Genomic DNA, 20275 nt, shown 5'->3' with positions numbered 1-20275 from the left:
AAAAACTAAAAAAAAACTTATCGTTGTTTACTGCAACTGCATATGAACTGTCATATTCATTGAATGCATTCGACCGATTCGCCACCTTGTAACAGTTCGTAACATTTGTAATCCTCATAACACCTTCGCCGAGGGATTGTCAGGCACGCGTTACAAGTGAGTAGTAATCACAGATTACGGTGTTTTACAGCTTGAATTCGTGGAATTCGTTAATTAATTTTGTCGGTTTCTTCGGTAACAAAACTCCCCGCTTACGAAAAAGTGGGATGCCTGGCAGAAATCGAACAGAACCAGTCTTCTTTTTTTTTTTCTTTCTCGCTTTGGCGCAGACCATTTGGTCCATGACAGCAACCAGTCTTCATTTTTCGGTCGATTCTCTTTATGTCAAATGTGACACTTTGAGGCAGGAGAAAACTGGTTCATCAGTTTTGCAGGCAAAAGGTAATAGCGAATTTGTTTATTGAATCCGGGTTGGAACTGGATGAATTTTTTGTGTTCACTTGCTCCTATATGACATATAAAATTCATCCAGTTCCAACCCAGATTGAATAAACAAATTCGCTATAAGAGAATAATATGGAACGTGACCAAGCAGGTATAATTAAATTGTTAATCTGTTTATTGCACGCTTCTTGCTGCTACCCTCCAAAAAAGGAGGGAAAGCTGAATTGGTACTAAACCGGTTTTTATTCGAAACCTATGGCAGAAATCGAACAGAAATCCGGCAGAAAAACCGAAAGATAAAATTTCTGCCCGAATCGAATGTGTCATTTCTGCTAGTTTTCACGGGTGACGACGGCCAGAAATCCGGCAGAATATCTGGCAGAAAAAGTTTTTCGCTGCCAGATTTTTGTTCGATTTCTGCCGGACGCGCCTAAGCGGGGCCCTGCTCACTTTTTTGACAGCTTGAACTGGCCGCAAAATGACTCTGCTTTGCTGTATGTAGGGGAAGGGCGGTAAAGACGGACACTGCAGGAAAGACGGACACTTGTCATATTTCATAAACAGTAATTTTTTGAAGCAAATCAATGATGGGAAATGTTTCCACAGAGAACAGATTAACAGGCTCGAAGGAAGTAATCGATTTTTTGTGTGTAAAATCTGTCGGTAGCGCCCACCCCATCGACATCTCTATATCGAGCTGCAGTGAACATCAGCGACAGCATGTCCTGGGCTCAAAATTTGACAGCGGGCCCAAATCAAGCTGCTGGCAGTCGAGTGAAACGAAGTGATGAAATGCTATCTCATTTTCGCACACACGAGATGTTGGCGGCGAAAACATGGTTGCCTGCCGATGGGATGGTAGCGCCCTCCCGCTTACGAAAAAGTCGGATGCCTGGCAGAAATCGAACAGAACCAGTCTTCATTTTTCGGTCGATTCTCTTTATGTCAAATGTGACACTTTGAGGCAGGAGAAAAGTGGTTCATCAGTTTTGCAGTTTCGGGCAAAAGGTAAGAGAATAATATAGAACATGATAAAGCTGGTATAAGTTAATTGTTAACCTGTTTATTGCACGCTTCTTCCCGCTTAGGAAAAATTCGGATGCCCGGCAGAAATCGAACAGAATCAATAAGGCGCCGGCAAAATTTGACATTCAGAACCGGTTCGTCTTCTTCGTTTTTCGCTCGCTTTTCTGTATGTCAAAAATGACATTTTAAAACGGGAGATACGTGCTTCACACGATGCTGCCTAATGTTGCAGTTCTGCATTACAGGTAAGAAAATAATATTCAACCTGTTTCTGCGGCATTTAGTTACTGTTTTTAAAGCCTCACGAAACATTTTAAATGGTCGATTCCAATAACGTGCGTGCTCCGTGCATTCTTTTTGTTTTCAGACCAAAGGTCCCGCTCATCTGGTTTCAGCTTCTGAAATGCACCGAAAACTAACAAAAATAAGCTGAACGTAAGAATGAACAATAAAGTAGTGTGAAATGCGCAAATGTATGTATTGTATTTAACGATCAAAACAGTCTGGCTGGGCGCAGGCGAGTTTGGCAGGTTTCACACGATCAGCACCTTAGCGGCACAGTAAGGCACAGACTGAACAAAATTTCTCAGCGACTTACCCTTGTCTCACTCGTTTTGTTCACATTTGCGACATTCGCCCTTTTGTTAATTCTATCTAGAATTTCATGGCCTAAAAAGTTGCGTACATCAAACACCCCTCGGTGACGTTTCCGCCAGCGGAAACATCATCGGCGTCAAGTTGGCTAACCTGTCCAACAAACAGTTTCGCCCGTTTCGCCCCGAGCAAGCATCATTCTCTTTTCCGGCAGTCACTCAGTAGGAAGCATTTTTCTTGTTCGCGTCGTAAAATTTGCCAATTGCAGCAGAATTTGCGTCAAAACCGGGTCCGCAATTGCGCGACGGAACACAACTCACCGGAATCGATCTGCGCGTTTTAAAATGAATGTGTTGCATCCCAAGCTAGGACACCACTCGCTAGCTGGTTGAGGTAAAGTTAATTATGCGACGACTGGCAGAAGTTCTAGATGGGCGAGTCCCTGCAGTGAAAAAGCAAGATGGCTGACGTGCTTTGTCGAATGCGGCTGCTTTCGATGTAAACGGTAGTCTGATGCTAGTAGTGAGAGACCGGAGGTGTAAAATATTTTTAACATACGGATTTCTGTTTTTCTGCCGATTAAAAAAATATGATTTTGTTAGGGCCTACTTAGGTGCAAATTACTGTGTTGAGTATTGTTTTGGTAACGAGGGCGATGAGGTTTCTCAGTATTTTATGTCATGGAGGAAATGAATATTCAAGTGGAAAAATGTCTGCAGCAACGTTCAAAAAGCACGGTAGAGCAAGTACATGATGAAATAATTTACTTGTCCAAATGAATAATTTTCGATTCTATTTTTGAATCGTTAGTTATCCAATGAATACAACCGAGGCATTTGTCTGATTATTTAAAGCAGTGAAATTAGATGCATTCTTGGTGATACAATCAATTTAATGAAAAAATTCGTTGTACGTTTGTTTTTGTTTGCAGATGATTAAAAAATGAATGAAGGTGATTCAGCGGGAGGGCAAAAAGGTCGTACCCTAGCCCTTCCTGCTGGGACTGACCAGAGAGTATCGAACATTAGCAGTGTAGGCCATGTAAGTTTTGTTGCCGGAAAAATGGTAAACAGTGATGTAATATTTTGCTTTTTTCTGTTCTATTCGTTCTAAAATTTAGTTGCCCATTGGGCCTGTGGTTGCTTCCCCACCAATGTCCCGTTCGTCTGCCGATGAAAGACAGCAACAATTTCAGCAGCTACAGCCAATGCAGAGCACTGGAGGATTAACAAACAAACCACTTCATCAGCAACAATCATTCACCAGTAACGTAAACTTGATTCCGACAGCCGCTGGAATCGTTCCGTACAATCAGCAACAACAGTTTGTGTCAGCTAGCAGCGGTGAAAACGTAATACATTGCCCTGTGAATAATGTGAACAATGACACAAGTCCTAGCATTATTATCAGATCTGCAGTGGACAGAGAAGTGCGATCGCAAAATTCAATTGTGGAATCAAGTGCAAATAACAGTAATACCGGCAGTGGTAGAATAGTTCCCGGTGGAAACATTCACAGTGACAGTTCAAGTAGTGCATCAAACAGTGCCAGTGCCGGTGATATCTACGTACAAACTGCAAGTAGTGGAATAGTGAGCGGCCCGGGTGCGGGTGCAGGACTGGGATCAGAGGAATCCATTTCACCAACCGCCCGAAAGCGTCTAAAGTTAGAAAATCCTCTCGTAGAAATTGAACATGACATTTCCACTTTGAAGAAACAAATTCTTGAACACAAGTATATGAGATTAAGGAGTATTAAAGAAAAGTGAGTATGATAAACATTGTTTGTGGTGGTTTTTCTTATATTTAACTGGTGATTTGATTTCTAGTAAGTCTCATGCAAATGTGCAAAACATCTTTCTTTTTATAAATGAGGAAGATATTTGTTCCACGAATTACATATATCTATGCAAATTTATTTTAACAGATAACCTACTTAGTAGGTATTCATAATACTCGTTTGTCCACATGCTGCGCGTGGTTAAAACGCACCGGTGAAATGCTGTTTCATTTGTATAACCGCCAGCAGTATGATGACAAAAACGTGGTTGCCAAGCTGAGGTCCCGATCATTTGCTGTTTTTCGAGTTTCTGACGACAGCAATTGTAAACACTATCTATCGGTCGTTATTTTCTTCACTCTCAATTCAGTAAAAGATATGATGTTTATACCTTGCAAGTAAAACTTGTTAGATAGATGTAGTTTTCTATTTTAAGGTGCGACAAATGAACATGTAACGAAAAGTGGTTACGTTTTGCACGCTTTTAACTAAGCCGTTTTTCAATGGATTTTAGAGATATTTGCATCAATTAATGAGAAATTTTTCTACGCATTGATTTGTGCAGAGAGATTTGTTAAATTTACTATTGAAATATGGGTAAATATTAATCATTGTCAAGAATTAACGAATCAACCAATCACATGTGAGCATGACTTTTCTTCCAAGGCCCGCGACGGAAAGTTTATACACTTGCGAATTCAACTACTTCGACATTAAGAAACGTGAGGTTTCCGGCCCAATACGTAAAGAATCATTTGTTTCGATTAAATCTAGACTAAGTTGATCCCCTGAAAGTAAACAATTTTGTTAAAGTGTAAAACTATCTCTTCAATCAATTTCATCATTTGAACATTAAACTTAAACCAAATTGATGTAAAAAGCAAAACCAGGGGTTATAAACGTTCTTAAGAACTTGACGCTTCTTTATCGACAGATTTCGCTGTCGGTTATTAGAGTACAGGACCATTACGGAGCTAGTGCAACAATCTGTACCCCAGTGCGCCAGTAGCTCTTACAGGCTGATTTCTCACGAGTTATTTGACTCGCGTGTAAGCTATGTAGCAAAACGATATGAGGAGTTATGCTTTCGCGAGTGTGTAGGCAGCAGAATGTCTCCACATAGCAATGGCGGTTGTTTGTTTTACGCATGCGTGAGCGGCGTAAGCATTGAATTCTATACTTTTCATACTCTCTCGCGTGAGGGTAGACATCGTTGACTTCTTGCTCGATTTACAACATTGGTACCTAACCGTCAAACTCGATGTTTCGCTTTTTTCACGTTGTGCTTTTCATTTGAACTTGACACTGGCGTTTCCACGATGTTAGTCTCTGTCAAATGAATAGCAAGGTATGAAACAACGTATTTGCAACGCTGAGATGAACATAGGACGACTGAGATTTGAACATAGGACTGGCTTGTTAGACCAGCATCGTACTTAGAAAATAATTGGTCGGTTGACAATAAGGAGAGTATAAATCATTCAATGTAGAGTGCTCGAATTGATGTAACGGCATTCTTTCCTTGTGTTCGAGTTCAGTGTGCTCCAGAAGACGTACTGACTATGGAGTTTGCTATATAAATGAGACTTGTGCGAGTAGCGGCAGCGTGGTTGGATATTATTAGCAGAGAAATGGGGCACACATGGGACATCCTTTCACCTTTTCTATGTTAGGTTTTCATGATAAACAAAGAAGACTTGATGAGAACACAATAACAGATTTGTTTTTAGATGTTGCTGCAGTAAGAAAGTGTACAATGTTTACAATCGAATTTTTCGTTCTTTTTCGTAAACAACACTTTATGGTGTCCCCTAGGGGAGTAGTCTGAAATTCCTTTTATTATTACTCTTCGCCTTCTACTATATTGCCCCCTGGATACTACATGTTTTTTACCGACTGCGTCAAAATATATATACCTATGGTTATCCATAGTACTAGTAATTGTGTGGATTTGCAGTTAGGTGTAGATCGAATGCATAATTGGTTCTGGCGCCCAATATCATCAAATCTCTAGCAAGTACATTATATTCCTTTCCTTTCCAGTTAGTTTGTAATTTATTACAGTAGGGTATTTCCTAGGGGCAAGACACTGTCGAAAATATATTACTTTTCCCTACGGAAATATTTTTCCAACCTTAATATATTGACCTTTCCCACCCATAATATAACCGAAAGCCCTATAAAGTTACATTTATTTATACATTTATAGGGTTTTAATAGAGCCTAATATATTAATATTATGATAATATTATGAAGTGTCTTGCCCCTCGGGTATTTCCAGCACGCTACTAAATTCGGCATACAGTCCCTTTTTTGCTGCGTTTTCATAAAAAAAGCTACCGCTATATAACAATACTGAAACGAATGTAGCACTTAATGTAGGCTTTAATGTGTTACAGTAATGTTCCCATTTTGTCAGCTCCATGTTGAATTTTGGGCTGACAAAATGGGGAAATTGACAAAATTGGTGAAAAAAAATTTCGAGATTTTTTTTTTTTTTTTTTTAAATTCAAGACTTAAGACCTTGCAATATCGAAGACTTTTACTAAAAATTAAATTTTAATCAATTGGTCAACCGAAAGCTCAATCACTACCGCAGTCACATCAACGCGCATTCAAATTTACACCGTCCGTTTAGTGGTGGAATACGAACGCTATGCATAACACAACTGGCAGTTTGCTCAGTCAAACGCCGATTGAACGCAGTAGAACGAATGCGTTCTTAACCTTTTAACCTTTTAACATTTTCGTTTAGATCAAGTTGCCTTTACCGTTTGGAGCAGCGAATGACTGCAAAACAGTCAAATGACTGGCAGTCACCACGCTAACGAAAAGCAACCGCACTATCGTATGATTCAATGCTGCAAAATAATATCCACTACATGTGGACTTGCGTCGGACCGACGTCCGGGTGACAAACTATTACTGTTAGCAGCCGATTTGCAGGCAAAAAGGCGCAAACGAAAAAATACGTCATCTTATGCTACCAGTCAGTTTGCAGTTTAGATTCTTCTTATGAACGCGCAAAGCGGGAGTACGACTGTTTGCTTTTGCTGAGAGGCCGCATGAATTGTAAGACGGCAGCAGCGCAAGCGGCAGATGGACTGGATTCAAAAAACAGTCAAATGATCGTTCAAAAAGCGCAGGTTGAATACGGATAGCGTACGCATTCACGGCAGTCACATTCAACTTGCGATCCCTTTTCAAGTCCTGAGCAAAATGGTCCAGAACCTTTTTTGGTGCGCATTAGCTTTGTGACAGTGACCTTCTATCTCTTCAGTCGAGATAGAAAAATCTATCTCATAAATGAAAAATCGTTAAAAACAGTTTTTCTATTCTAGCTGTTTATGTAGTTGCTGTAGTAAAAATACACAACATTGCCGAAAATAGTGTCCTCTATCTTTGCTTGTTTAGGAACTATAGAACTTTTACTATAAAAATATCCTAACTTTGACCCCGAGTTACTCGCAAGAAGGCATCATTTTATTCAAAAACTTTCCCCAGAATAGCTTCAAACAGGTTGAAAAGTTTTATAAATCATGTTTAAAAGCACAAAGGTTAAACAAAATTTATAGGCTGACAAAATCGGGATAAAAAGCTGAGCTGTTAACGAGTTCACATCACTTATTAATCGATTGATTGACCGTTTTCGTTCCTAAAGTGCAAAGGCGTTCCCAGAATTTTCTTCCCTGGCAATCAGCGGAGCTACGACGCTTGAAAATAATAAAAAAAATACTGCGTGAATATTATCGACGGATCAACTACGATTACAAAAGACTTAGATGACGCTGTTATTCGAAATATAAACGACATATGCAGAGAAAATTGAAGTCTGACCCTAAGCGGTTTTGTTAATGATCAGCGGAAGTAGTCAGGCCTGCCCTCCATTATGGAATTAGATGGTGAAATGGTCAATAATGCTGCCGATATTTGCAGCAAAGTTCTCCAGTGTGTTTTGCAACGAAGTGCTTACAACAAGCCAAGTATCGGGTGCCGCAAGTATCGTTCCTCGCTTTGATCACCCTTTCGCATCGATGAACATTGATGTCAGCATGATTCTGGCCGCTTCTGCAAAGCTCAAATATTCGTACTTTCCAGGCCCGGATGGGATCCCGGCTACGCTGCTCAAGAAGTGCATTGCTGGTTTGCTTCAGCCTCTCATTCTCCGGTTTCATCTGTCCGTCTCTACTGGAAAATTCCCTGCAGCTTGGAAGCAGGTATTTTTATTTCTGGTTCACAAAAAAGGGGATCGGTCGAAGGTCGATAACTATCGAGGAATTTCTGCGCTGCGTGCCACGTCATAATTATTCGAGCTAGTGGTCATCAAACCACTTTTTTCGCATTGCCAAAAAGCGCTTGCAGATGAGCAACACGGATTTCTCCCAAAATGTTCCTGTGCTACGAATCTACTTTGCTTCACTAGCTACGTAACTGACAGCTTCATTGAACGAGCTCTAACCGACGCGCTTTACACAGACCTCTCCGCTGCTTTCGATAAAGTTAATCATCGCATCGCTTTCGCTAAATTGGATAGGTATGGTTTTAGTGGCAATATGTTGAACTGGTTCGAATCGTACTTAACTGGACGAATCTTGAGTGTGAAAATCGGTAATGTGACTTCCGCTTCGTTCCCTGCTACTTTCGGGATTGCACAAGGCAGTCATCTGTGTCCGCTGGTGTTTGTCCTGTATTTTAACGATGCAATCCATTCGCTAGAATGCCCACGTCTAGCTTTCGTGGATGATTTGAAATTGTTCAACGCTGTCCAAAACATTGAGGATGCTTTGTTTCTTCAACAACAGCTAGATGCTAGCTAAATCGTATGCTACTAAATCCGATCAAATGTTCTGTAATAACTTTTACGAGAAAAAATCAACCGATTCACTTCAACTACAAACTCAATGGACTTCCACTTCAGCGAGTGGAACAAGTCAAGGATCTCGGTGTATTACTTGATGTTAAGCTAACTTTTAAACAACGCGTTTCGTTGATTGTTGCCAAAGCCTCTAGACAACTAGGCTTAATTATGCGAATGACACATGACTTTAACAGCATTGAATGTTTGGTAGCGCTCTACGGGTCACTGATTCGAGCTTCCCTAGAATACTGTTCCGTAGTATGGATCCCTCACTACAATAAAGCTATCTACCGCATCGAAATTACCCAGTGTCGCGTCGTACGCTACGCTCTTCGATTGCTTCCATGTCGCCAATGAGGAATACTCGATACGAAGATCGTTGCCAACTCATCCGAATTGATACTCTCGAACTTCGCCAAGAAACAGTGCGCGCCATGGTTGTTTCGGATATCATGACATCCACCATCGACTGCCCTATCATCCTTCGTCAAATCAACTTGAATGCAACGAGATTTTGTCTTTTTTTTTATTAAAGCAGAGGAGCGTTTGGTGCGAAAAATGTTAGACTGAATACTGGGCAAGTTTCGATCTGCGGCTAAAAATATTGGGCTTAGCGTGGCACTGGGACTCCAACCCAGAATTTCTCGATTAGTACTAGAGTGCTTTACGCATTTAAACTATACCACACCCATTTTATCTCCTGTTTCGACGTTTTATGTACAGTTGGATTTCGATTTTGGCATGCCTCGATTTTGGCAACAAAAGTATTCGTTTTTGGCAACACAAGATATTTTACCTCCAAAAATATGCTTAAATATCAATCAATTTCTGCATACATGCTTTAAATGACGAATAAATGATGCCCTCAGTATGTTCATGAAAAAAAGTTATGTGGTTATGTGTACAGGCAAGATTTGCCTGTCGGTAATAAATTTGAAATTTGAATTTGATAAAATCGGGGGCGACAAAATCTGGAGCTGACAAAATCGGAACAATACTGTATTACTTTCGAATAGTTGACCATGTTTTTTGACCAAAAGCGCACTAACGTTGCAACGAGTTTCAATGTGATTCCAGTATTTTTTTATAAAAATAAAGAAAATCGTTACATTTTTAAATTCAGAAGACAATAATAGAGCAACCAGTAGGTATATTTGAAATAAAAGAGATTCAAGAAGTTAGTTAATGTGATGAAGCGAATAGAACAAATGAACTTTTGCGGTGTCAGAAAAGAGTATTTTCAAATTCATTTTCTATAAAAAGACATATAAAGGTAGAAGAGGGTTGCCCCTGTGTGCTCCTTCGATTTGGTTATAAAATCGACTGGCGACTAAAATATGGCAGGTTACAAGTAAACTGGATGTAGCAAGGATGCCGAATGAGTGACCAGCTAAAACAATATTCTGCACAGAATCCAGAGACTGACGAATTCAGATCATGATACCCGTTGAATGTACGCTGTTGACGGGGATGCTCGAACAGTGGGAATAAGGGGAGATTGGAGAATGACTGCTAGTAGACCGATAAATTCGGCAATGATTCGATAATCGGATTCTATCACTGTCCCAACACGTCAGGTATCATATTTATTTCGATAGAACCTAGATCAAGTCGCTATACGGAAAGTAAAAAATGTGAAACAGTGCACTAGAATGTGACATTTGGGCTGTTAAACAAAATGTACGTGTAAAAGCATTTTCACTAATATGAACCTTCTCCTATGTCAATGCCCTCTTCTTTTTTAGAGCTTATCTTATCGCCTGGCTACTTGTACATCTGTTAAAAAAGGAAAGCCTAGGTGCTACATCGAAACTTCTGTTCTGTTTTTTATACGACAGACTTCGCAGCCAACTGTTAGAATACAGGACAATTGCAGGGCTAATTGCTACGATCCGATTGATTCCATCAGCCTCTCCCAGCCGAGATTCGAACATACGACGACTGGTTTATTAGGCCAGCATCATACCATACTTGTACATCTGTTATCTATCCGGAAATTCCCAGAATGTAAGACAAACAAAGTCAAGAAACATGTATGTTGAGTTAAAAGAAGATGCCTCATTTTTTGTTAATCTCTCTGATAATCTCTTCATGCCAAGTATCTGTATCATAATCACGCGTTTGCGAGATCGGTCCAGGCGTTCCGGAGGGTGAATATACATAATGATCGAGCACTTAACTTCCCCTCGTAATATTCTTCCCCCATTTTTTGTCTCGCAACCACATATGCATCTGTGTCTTTTTTTAAATCTCTAATGGAAGAGAAACAGACCTTTTTTCTTATTTTGCCCTTCTCTCCTCATTTCAGACTCTCCCCACCCGTGACCCAAACATTTGTACGAATGCTGTCGGTCCAAATGCAAGAGAACCGCAGCTCCTTTCACTTATTTGGATCCTTCGTCCTTACCGAGCAGACTTACTCCATGCTCTGAAAATAATCTCAATTCTCACCGCAAAGCGTAGAAGACGAATTCATCTGATCTCACTATCGGATGTTACCTTTTTCGTACAGGCGGTGCCGTGCTGCTTTGCTCTGCTCTCGAATGGGCGTCAGTTTGACTTCATCTTTCTTTTTCTGCCGGAGCGCTACCGCTCTCAAGGTCACTGCCGACAACGGCAAACAAAATTAAAATAAACGGAAATATGACTCCGAAGTTTTAATTGGGTAATTTCATTCAGTCAGGTTTTGGTTTTTTTCTGTTTTACTTGTCTTTGACTCTGTCGCGGTCCAACGTAAATCATTTTTTATTAAAGGTGGCGGAGCGTTTGCGTAGTTAAATTCCTGAGTGGGACTCTAACCCACACTCTCTCGGTTTGCGCCCAAGCGTTTTCACAGTTAAACTTAGTCACGACACCCTATATTAAATAATCGGGCTGGTACCGAATGGCCGAAAGACAAATGGCCGAGTCACGAATGGCCTAGATGATTCAGGAAGAGACGGCCGCAGGCCGCGAGTGTACGCCGGTGACCCGCTGTCAGAAGCGCCGGCCATTGCGCGGGGGCAGCCCCCCTGCAGAAACCACTTCTATTTAGGTGCATGCATTTTCCTAGGTTTACTGACTAGTAGGGATTATCCCTTAGTTAAGTCCGAAGGAGCGATAGCGAGTAAGGATAGCATGTACCCCACGTTTTTGCAGGTTGAAGTGAAGGCCGTGAATATTTTCGGTCAAACATGACGTTTGGCCTTTTATGATTCGGCCATTTGTGATTCGGCCATTCGTGATTCGGCCATTAGATATATTTTGCAATTTATAATTTCGGCCATTTGTGTTTCGACCATTTGTGTAGGTAACGGCCATTCGTAGGTAATCCAAATAATCTCACATCTAGTTTCGATCATTCCAGTCTAACCATTCGTACGAACACACCATACGCTCCAGCTGCCGACGGTAATTATTTTTATATGATTGCTCTTTCTGCTTCTACCACTTAGAAGATCGACTAGTATCGACTGCATTGTTTGTGGTAAGAGCTTGATTTTGGTGGATTTTAAAAAGCAGGTAGTTTAAAAAACTAAACTAAAAGATCTAAAATATCAGTCAAGAGCAACAAAATTGACTGCAATGAAATTTATGAAAACTGAGAAACACATACACAAGCAGCTCAGTAGTCATGTCCATAGGGTGACAGATTAAAATATATCAGGATTAAATAAACTATATGCGCTGAATGCGTTCTGAAAACTTCCGGCTTGTTTTTAAACCAACGTTTACCTAATCATCAGAAACAAATATGTATTGCGATTTCTCATAGACTTTGCAGCATCTTTCTCCGTGCCTGATTTCTCGGATTCTTAAATAATAATTTTAAAATATGCTTCCATGATGATATGATACAAGTGTCTGAACGACGGTTACCTCCATTCTGGATGGTGATTGTCGATTAATAAGATGACTTTCGAGGCATTTGTCTGATAGAAGCATCCTACGCCAAAAGAAGCAAAAAATTTTTCCGTTATGGAATCATTCTACATTAACATTTTTTCGTTTCCTTCCCGTACAGATACTCTGAACATGTAGCAGAACTGTTTTTTCTTCAATCCGGTGGTTCTATGATGGAATATCCTATATGGAGAAAGAAGCCTCATACGCCAGCATTTTTAAACTTTATGCGAACATATAAGCTAGAACCTTTATCATCAAATCTGGAAGAAGCAGGAGAAATACTAAAACAAGTAAGTTTTCCGATAATTTGCAACTCAAACTGCGAATGCGAAATATCACTTGTGGCATTCTATTTAACAGCAATCAAGTCGTGCGCTTTCGTCTTCGACGAACGCAAGTGTATCGAGCCTACCCCAGGGAGCGGAAATCAAAATCACTGGTGTTGGTGCGACCCCGGTAGCCGTATCAACTCAATTACCAGCCGCCGTGGCTCAGCTAAGTCAGCAAGGTAAGTGTCTACCAATGTCTATCAACTTCATTCCGATGCTTTCTGTTTTGATAAAATACACTAGTTTCACTTCTAAGTAATACCAAAAAAAAAGTTTGGTTGTTTCAAAAATTGCCTCTCACACATTACGGACATTCACATTCACAGTTTTTCATTTGCACATCTCACGTTTAGTTTTTTGTTTTCTCGTTGCACTTGTTTATCCTGTAAATATCGATCATCGTGTCAGTCATTCATCATTTTGCAATTGGTCTTTTCCGTCTCGGTCTCCTTCTGCGCGATTGAAGGTGAAACTGCTACATTTTGATATTACAAGATAAACATGATCCGATACTCTCGATTCGGCTAACGATTTACAAACAAACAGCGGCCAAATTGCCCCGTATATTCCCTTTGTTTCTTTTCCAACACTGTTTGTTCTCTTCTTGGCTTCTGTCTCTTATTTTTCCCTCGTGTATACTTGTAGGTCACATACCCGGCAGACCTCAAGGGGGTCGCCACGGGATGGTCTTTGGCCAGATTAGTGTACCGCCTGTGGTAGGAAGCTCCTCCGTACCTCTGGTGCCAGGTTCGCACCCCGTTTTGTTTCTAAATGCTAATGCTACACAACAACAAATATATAGAACAAAAAAAAAAGTTACTCTGTTAGCTTCTATATAGGTTTTGCTTTAGTTTCTCGCTCCTGTGTGTAGCTTTTCTTTTTGTATTAGTTGATTTCCGAGCATTTTCGTTGTTAATGGCCAGTTTGCTCCGAATGGAATCCGTATTTTATATCAGCGCTTGGAAAAAGCATAAATGTTGTGAGCGAATGAGGACTGATTATTCCTGTTGTGCGTTTTCGCTTATTTTTCTCAGTTTCTTGCTACGTTTTTTTAGTAGATCGTAAGGAATATTTTTCAAATTTTTTTATTCATTTTCATTTCGCTTTACAATGTGAACGTATGTCTCTGTCTTTGGTTGCCATTTTTCATTAATTGACACTGGAGCTTCAAATTATTTTGCAATTTGTAGTGTTGTCAATCACTGAAAGAGAATCAACTAATGAGATAAGATTATCTTGCTTATTTGTCGATTTTTTGTATCATTTGTTCATTTTTGTGAGTACAACTTACTAGCTTCTTGTCCGTGTTTTTAGTCGGATTGATAAATTTTATAAGTAAAACAATAAATAAGTATACATAGGTATGTCGATGATTTTTAGCAGAATTCAATTAATATGTTTGACCGTATGCACTCAACGAACAAAGAATTATTAATGATTAAAACCCAATTTTGAGAGGAAACTAAAGTGTTTCATAGGAACCAAGTTTGTTCTAAAGTTTAAAGCTTTCTAATCCTTTAAAACTTTCAACAAATAGTAACAAACTAAGTGACCAAATTTAAAAAAGATGGGATTTAGGGTGTTGTCAGAAATTTTAATAATCGTTTCATTGCATTCGAGCCCACATACGTTTTGGTTATATTAAAATAATACCTATTAGATTGAAATACTTCATGAACAACCTCTTGCGATTGCAATGCTTGAAAACTGATTTCCTGAAAATGTTGTCCACATATTAATAACTTTTCACGCAATAATAAAAAAAAACTACTGGCGAAAGCAGCTCATTATACCATTATAAACATTCGACTCGTATTTTAGAAATATTTCGAAAGCTTTTTTCATCAAGTTAGTATTTTTAGAAATTGTAAGACAATAGTGTGGTTCCTGTTATGCCCTTCAGGTATAATGAGATTTATTTGATTCCTGAAGACAATTCTCTAGTCTCCATTCGGCCACTCTAAGTTTTACAACGTCAGAAGCATTTTTGATACGTCATTTTTATGAATGTCCTTACGTCTTTTCACTTACCATTGCTATCAATCGTTACCGGTGGTCGAGTCATCAATCTCATTGTGTTCTTCTTGTCCTTTAAGGCGGCACTCCAATCCTGCCGGATCCGATTGGCATCGGAGCCAGCACAAGTATCGAACGGAAGAAACATCTCTCGGTTAGTAGTTCCGGCGGAGCAACGGCATCGCCCACGCTTGGAATATCTATGTTGACTGGGGCTGCGGCCGTATCGAATGGAGCTTCAGCATCCGGAAGTGGCAATAGTTCTGTTGGGCCAACGGGAGCAGTAGGAGTGGGAGTTTTCGGCCACCAGCAGCATAATGGTACCTCGTCGAATGCTGCTACTTCTAGTGGCGGCGGAGGAAACGGTGGTGGTGGATCCGGCGGAAACGGTGGCAACGGGGGTAATGGTGGCGGAAACGGTCAAGATCAGTATACTAACAAGGCCAAGCAGGAAGTGTACGTGATGCAGCGGATACAGGAACTACAGAAGGAAGGGCTATGGAGCGAAAAGCGTTTGCCCAAAGTGCAAGAGCCACAGCGGCCAAAGGCACATTGGGATTATTTGCTGGAGGAAATGGTTTGGCTAGCCGCCGATTTTGCTCAAGAACGGAAGTGGAAAAAAGCGGCAGCGAAGAAGTGTGCCAGAATGATTCAAAAGCACTTCCAAGACCGAGCCATGGCTGCCCAACGGGCAGAAAAGGCGCAGGAGTTACAGCTGAGGCGAATTGCTGCGTTTGTCGCCAAAGAAATAAAAATATTCTGGGCGAACGTCGAGAAACTGGTTGAGTACAAACAGCAAACCAAGCTGGATGAGAAACGAAAGAAAGCTCTCGATCAGCAGCTGAGCTTTATCGTAGATCAAACCGAAAAGTACTCCCAACAGCTGGTGGAAGGCATGAACAAAACCCCTGCCGTTACGGACCGTGGAACAAGCAAAGCTAACAGCCTGAACTCGAGTCGAATATCCTCACCTCAGCCAAAAAACAACTCTGACGAAGAATTCCGACCGGACAGTGAGAACTCGGATGACGACGAAGAGACTATTGCGAAAGCCGAAGCGGAAGCAGTAGAAACCAACGAAGAGGTTGCAGCCTTACAGAAGGAGTCGGAGATGGATCTGGATGATTTTCTTAAAAATCTTCCTAAGGATTATCTGCAAAATCGCGATAAAATAATACTTTCTGTAAGAAGAGCAAAAGTTGAAAGAGAAAAAGTCTTTGCTAATATGTTTTATATTTTTAGGAACCAGAAGGTAGTGAAAAAGGCAGCGAGGACAATGATAAGGACTTTTCCGCTGACGAAGATAGTGGTGACGATGAAGACACTATTATGGAACAAGAAAAGCAGGAGAAGAACGAAGATCATAAGAAAGAAATCGACGAACTGAACGTAAGTTTAAAATTAGAGAATGGTTTCGATTATTTCGTTTAAATATTCGATGTTTTTTAGGCTGAAAATGAAATGAGCATAGAGGAACTAATGGCTAAATATAAACGGCCACCAGAACAGAAAATGGAAGTTGATTCTGATGATTCAGAATCCGTAACGGATTCGGAATCGCTAGCGAGTGAATCGGACGAGGAAGAGCTGTCGTCCTCTGATGAGGACATGGCAGGCGAAGAAAAAAAGGGCGATGAAGATGTTGGCTTGAAGAATTTACTGGACGATGAGATGGCCAACAAAAGCCAAAGTGAAAAAGATGAAATGCTCAACGATGCGGCTGCCATTGCCGAGAGCATACAACCGAAGGGTAACACGCTGTCGTCGACTAGTGTTGTGACTCCGATTCCGTTCCTATTGAAGCACACTCTGCGAGAGTATCAGCACATCGGTCTTGATTGGCTGGTGACGATGCACGACCGTAAGCTGAACGGCATTTTGGCTGACGAGATGGGTTTGGGAAAAACGATTCAAACCATCTCGTTGCTGGGCCATCTGGCTTGCGTCAAGGGCAACTGGGGCCCGCATCTAATCGTGGTACCTTCCTCGGTGATGCTGAACTGGGAAATGGAGTTCAAGAAGTGGTGTCCGGGTTTTAAAATTCTTACGTACTATGGCTCCCAGAAGGAGCGCAAACTCAAGCGGACGGGCTGGACGAAAGTCAACGCTTTCCACGTGTGCATCACTTCGTACAAGCTGGTCATACAGGACCATCAAAGTTTTCGGCGGAAAAAGTGGAAATATCTCATTTTGGACGAGGCACAAAACATTAAAAATTTCAAATCCCAACGATGGCAGCTTCTGTTGAACTTTCAAACGGAACAGTGAGTATGATGACTAATTTTCTATATACTTTAATCAGTGTTTGTTTTATCAATGATGATTATTCTATCAAAAATTGCTGATTAGTTTTGAGAATCTGTTTTAGAGGCTCAAGACTATTCGCCAGATGACAATCGAGGCATTTGTCTGATTTTGGAATCTACTTTGCAACGCTCCGCTATCATTCAGTTCATGTGATAATTAATTAAATATCTGTGTTTGTTCAATCCACCAGACGCCTCCTATTAACCGGAACGCCGCTGCAGAACAACCTGATGGAGCTGTGGTCGCTGATGCACTTTCTGATGCCGCACGTCTTCCAATCGCACCGAGAGTTCAAGGAGTGGTTCTCGAACCCCATGACCGGCATGATTGAAGGCAACTCGGAGTACAACGAGACGATAATCAAGCGCCTTCATAAGGTCTGTAACCTGTACGTAATGTAATATTATGATTATTTTTCCACGTTGTGTTCTGTCGTTTCGTTTCGTTGTGTTGTTGAATTTATCCGATGATTTTGATTAGCGATCGGTCAAAAAAGAGTACTTATATTATTTATGGTTCCCTCATGTGAACGATGCCTTGATCTGGAACGAGTTATTACGCCATAAGCATGTCAAGTGAATGCGCATTTTTTTTCGAAATTATTTAAAATCAAAGAAACAATCTCAGAATTTTATAAATTTTGTATCACGGGCATAGTTAATGGGCGTATGAACTAAAACAATATTTCAAAAAATTGAAGGGGGTTGGTGCCGCAGGCCTCTAACATTAAAAATTAATAAGCAATGAATGAGGAACAAAGAAATGCGGACTGGAACAATCGGAATAGACTCGTGGGACGAAAAAGGACTATGGACTTGATTTCCAAGGGAACACTCGAGTGCTTTTCGACGTATTGAAAATCCGCAAATTCGACGTCGTAGCGCTGCAGAACGTGTGATGGAATGGCTCAACAGTACGCACATTTAGAGATGGTTCAGAGATACCATCCAACAAAGCTGCGTGTGTTACACGAGCTGGAGCTTTCATAGTGATGGGCGAGATGCAGAAACAGGTTATTGGACGATTGCTGCCCAAAACATGACATCAAGATTGTAATCGATGACTCAATGTTCAGGTCGGCCAGGTGGAGGAATACAAAGCGATGATTGGAGGGTTCAACGCAAACCCACTGACCAACGTAATGGACCTAAAAATTATTGACTTTGCCGTCTCCAAGGACATGGCCATACGTAGTCCTTTCAAGCATACTCCTCACAAGTTCACCAAACCAGACAGAATTAGAAATCGACCACGTTTTAATCGCCTATCGGCACTTCTCAGACTTCATTGACGTCAGATCCTATCGACCTTTGAGAGGATGGCGGAAACGTACATCGGACTAAAAGCTGAAGCCAAACGGATTGGACTTGCCATTAATGTATCAAAAACAAAGTAAAGTACATGAAAGGACGAGGTTCTAGAGAAGTGAATGCTAACCTCCCTCCCCGGATTCATTTAGTGATGAAAACGAGGTGGTAGAAGAGTTCGTGTATCTGGACTCACTGGTTACTGCAGACAACGACACCAGCAGAGAAATACAAAGACGCATTATGGCAGGAAATCGTGCCTACTTTGGACTCCGTAGGACGCTGCGATCGAACAAAATTCGCCATCGCACGAAGTTAACAGTCTACAAGACGCTGATTAGACCGGTAGTCCTTTACGGCCATGAGACATGGACTATGCTCGTGGAGGACCAACGCGCCCTTAGTGTTTTCGAACGGAAGGTGTTGCGCACCATCAACGGCGGAGTGCAGATGGAAGACGGAACGGGGAGGAGGCGAACGAACCATGAATTGCATTAGCTGCTTAGGGAATCACCCATCGCTCACACCGCAAAAATCGGTCGCTTGTGATGGGCTGGGCACGTCGTGAGGATGTCGGACGACAGCCCGGTTAAAAAAGTTCTTAATCATGACCCGATTGGAACGAGACGGCGGGGCGCACAGCGAGCAAGATGGATCGATCGAGTGGAAGGCGATCTGCGGATCCTACGCAGACTACGTGGCTGACGAATTGCGGCCATGGACCGAGTGGAATGGAGACGACTTCTTCGTACAGCAGAGGAAACCACGGCCTGGAACTGATTAAGTAAGGGTTTATTTCCAGATCTTTCACTGCTTCTCTGGAATTCCACAAGGCAGTCATCTTGGTCCTTTGGTCTTCCTCGTCTGCTTCAACGATGTCGTTTTCCTGCTTAAATGTCCGCGACTCTTGCGATTACGATCTGGAGCTATATGCCAAAGTTGATAGTCCGTCCGATGTCACGTTTCTGCATAAAAAGCAGTTATCGAAAATTGCCCTTACGCCGCATAAACCGTATTAAGAACTTGGGAATACTGCTTGACTATGAGTTTGAATCTTGAATACTGTGCTCCAGGACTCGAGCGCTTATTATCAAAATGGAGTTGACCAAATCGAGTCACTGAAGCGCAGATTCACCCGTTTCGCTCCTTAGAGATTCTTGGAACGACCCTTACCAGCTGTCCTGCTATGAACAACACTGCAGGCTCATCGATCTCGACTGCTTGAATACTCGTCGCGACGTGATCAGAGCTATAGCTGTCGCCGATATGCTGACCTCGAGAGTAAATTGTCCATGTTTACTGGCGAACCTCAACATACACGCTCAAAATCGTACTCTACGTAATTGTCCTTTTATGCGCGTATCGCATCGGTAATCCAACTAGGTACAGCAGCTTTAGCACACTCACCGGTCATAAGGGCTGTTGATATTTTTATACAAATAAACAAATCTACCCGATCTACAAGAAGGGCGACTAGTTGGACTGCAAGAACTATCGTGCGATCATCGTTCTCAATGCTGCCTACAAAATGCTGTCCCAAATAATTTTCAGCCGGCTATCACCAGCTGCGAACAGATTTGTAAAAATTTGGCAAGCCGGCTTCGCTGAAGTACGGTCAATAACGGATCAAACGTTTACGCTGCGGCGGATAATGTTCTCCCCAAAAAAACGTGAATACGGTGAATACGCTCCCACCTTCGTTGATTTCAATGCTGCATATGATACCATCG

At 41.4% G+C, this 20275-nt stretch overlaps 1 protein-coding gene across 1 annotated transcript in view; it reads left to right on the top strand.

Moving 5' to 3' along the window:
- Nucleotides 1–2283: 2283 nt before the first annotated feature.
- LOC128736322 (helicase domino) overlaps nucleotides 2284–20275 on the top strand; it is a 35703-nt gene continuing 17711 nt past the window's right edge. Inside the window, exons 1-9 of the mRNA XM_053830797.1 lie at nucleotides 2284–2457; nucleotides 2996–3105; nucleotides 3185–3828; nucleotides 12705–12876; nucleotides 12947–13094; nucleotides 15012–16114; nucleotides 16174–16320; nucleotides 16381–17195; nucleotides 17429–17615. Of these exons, the coding sequence (XP_053686772.1) occupies nucleotides 3007–3105; nucleotides 3185–3828; nucleotides 12705–12876; nucleotides 12947–13094; nucleotides 15012–16114; nucleotides 16174–16320; nucleotides 16381–17195; nucleotides 17429–17615 (3315 nt within the window). The 5' untranslated portion in view covers nucleotides 2284–2457; nucleotides 2996–3006. The remainder of the gene's footprint in view (nucleotides 2458–2995; nucleotides 3106–3184; nucleotides 3829–12704; nucleotides 12877–12946; nucleotides 13095–15011; nucleotides 16115–16173; nucleotides 16321–16380; nucleotides 17196–17428; nucleotides 17616–20275) is intronic.

Source organism: Sabethes cyaneus, chromosome 2 (genome assembly GCF_943734655.1).
Source record: "Sabethes cyaneus chromosome 2, idSabCyanKW18_F2, whole genome shotgun sequence".
NCBI classification, from domain to species: Eukaryota; Metazoa; Arthropoda; class Insecta; order Diptera; family Culicidae; genus Sabethes; species Sabethes cyaneus.
The sequence above is the reverse complement of the archived record's forward strand: the minus strand, read 5'-3'. Positions and strand labels throughout refer to the sequence as shown.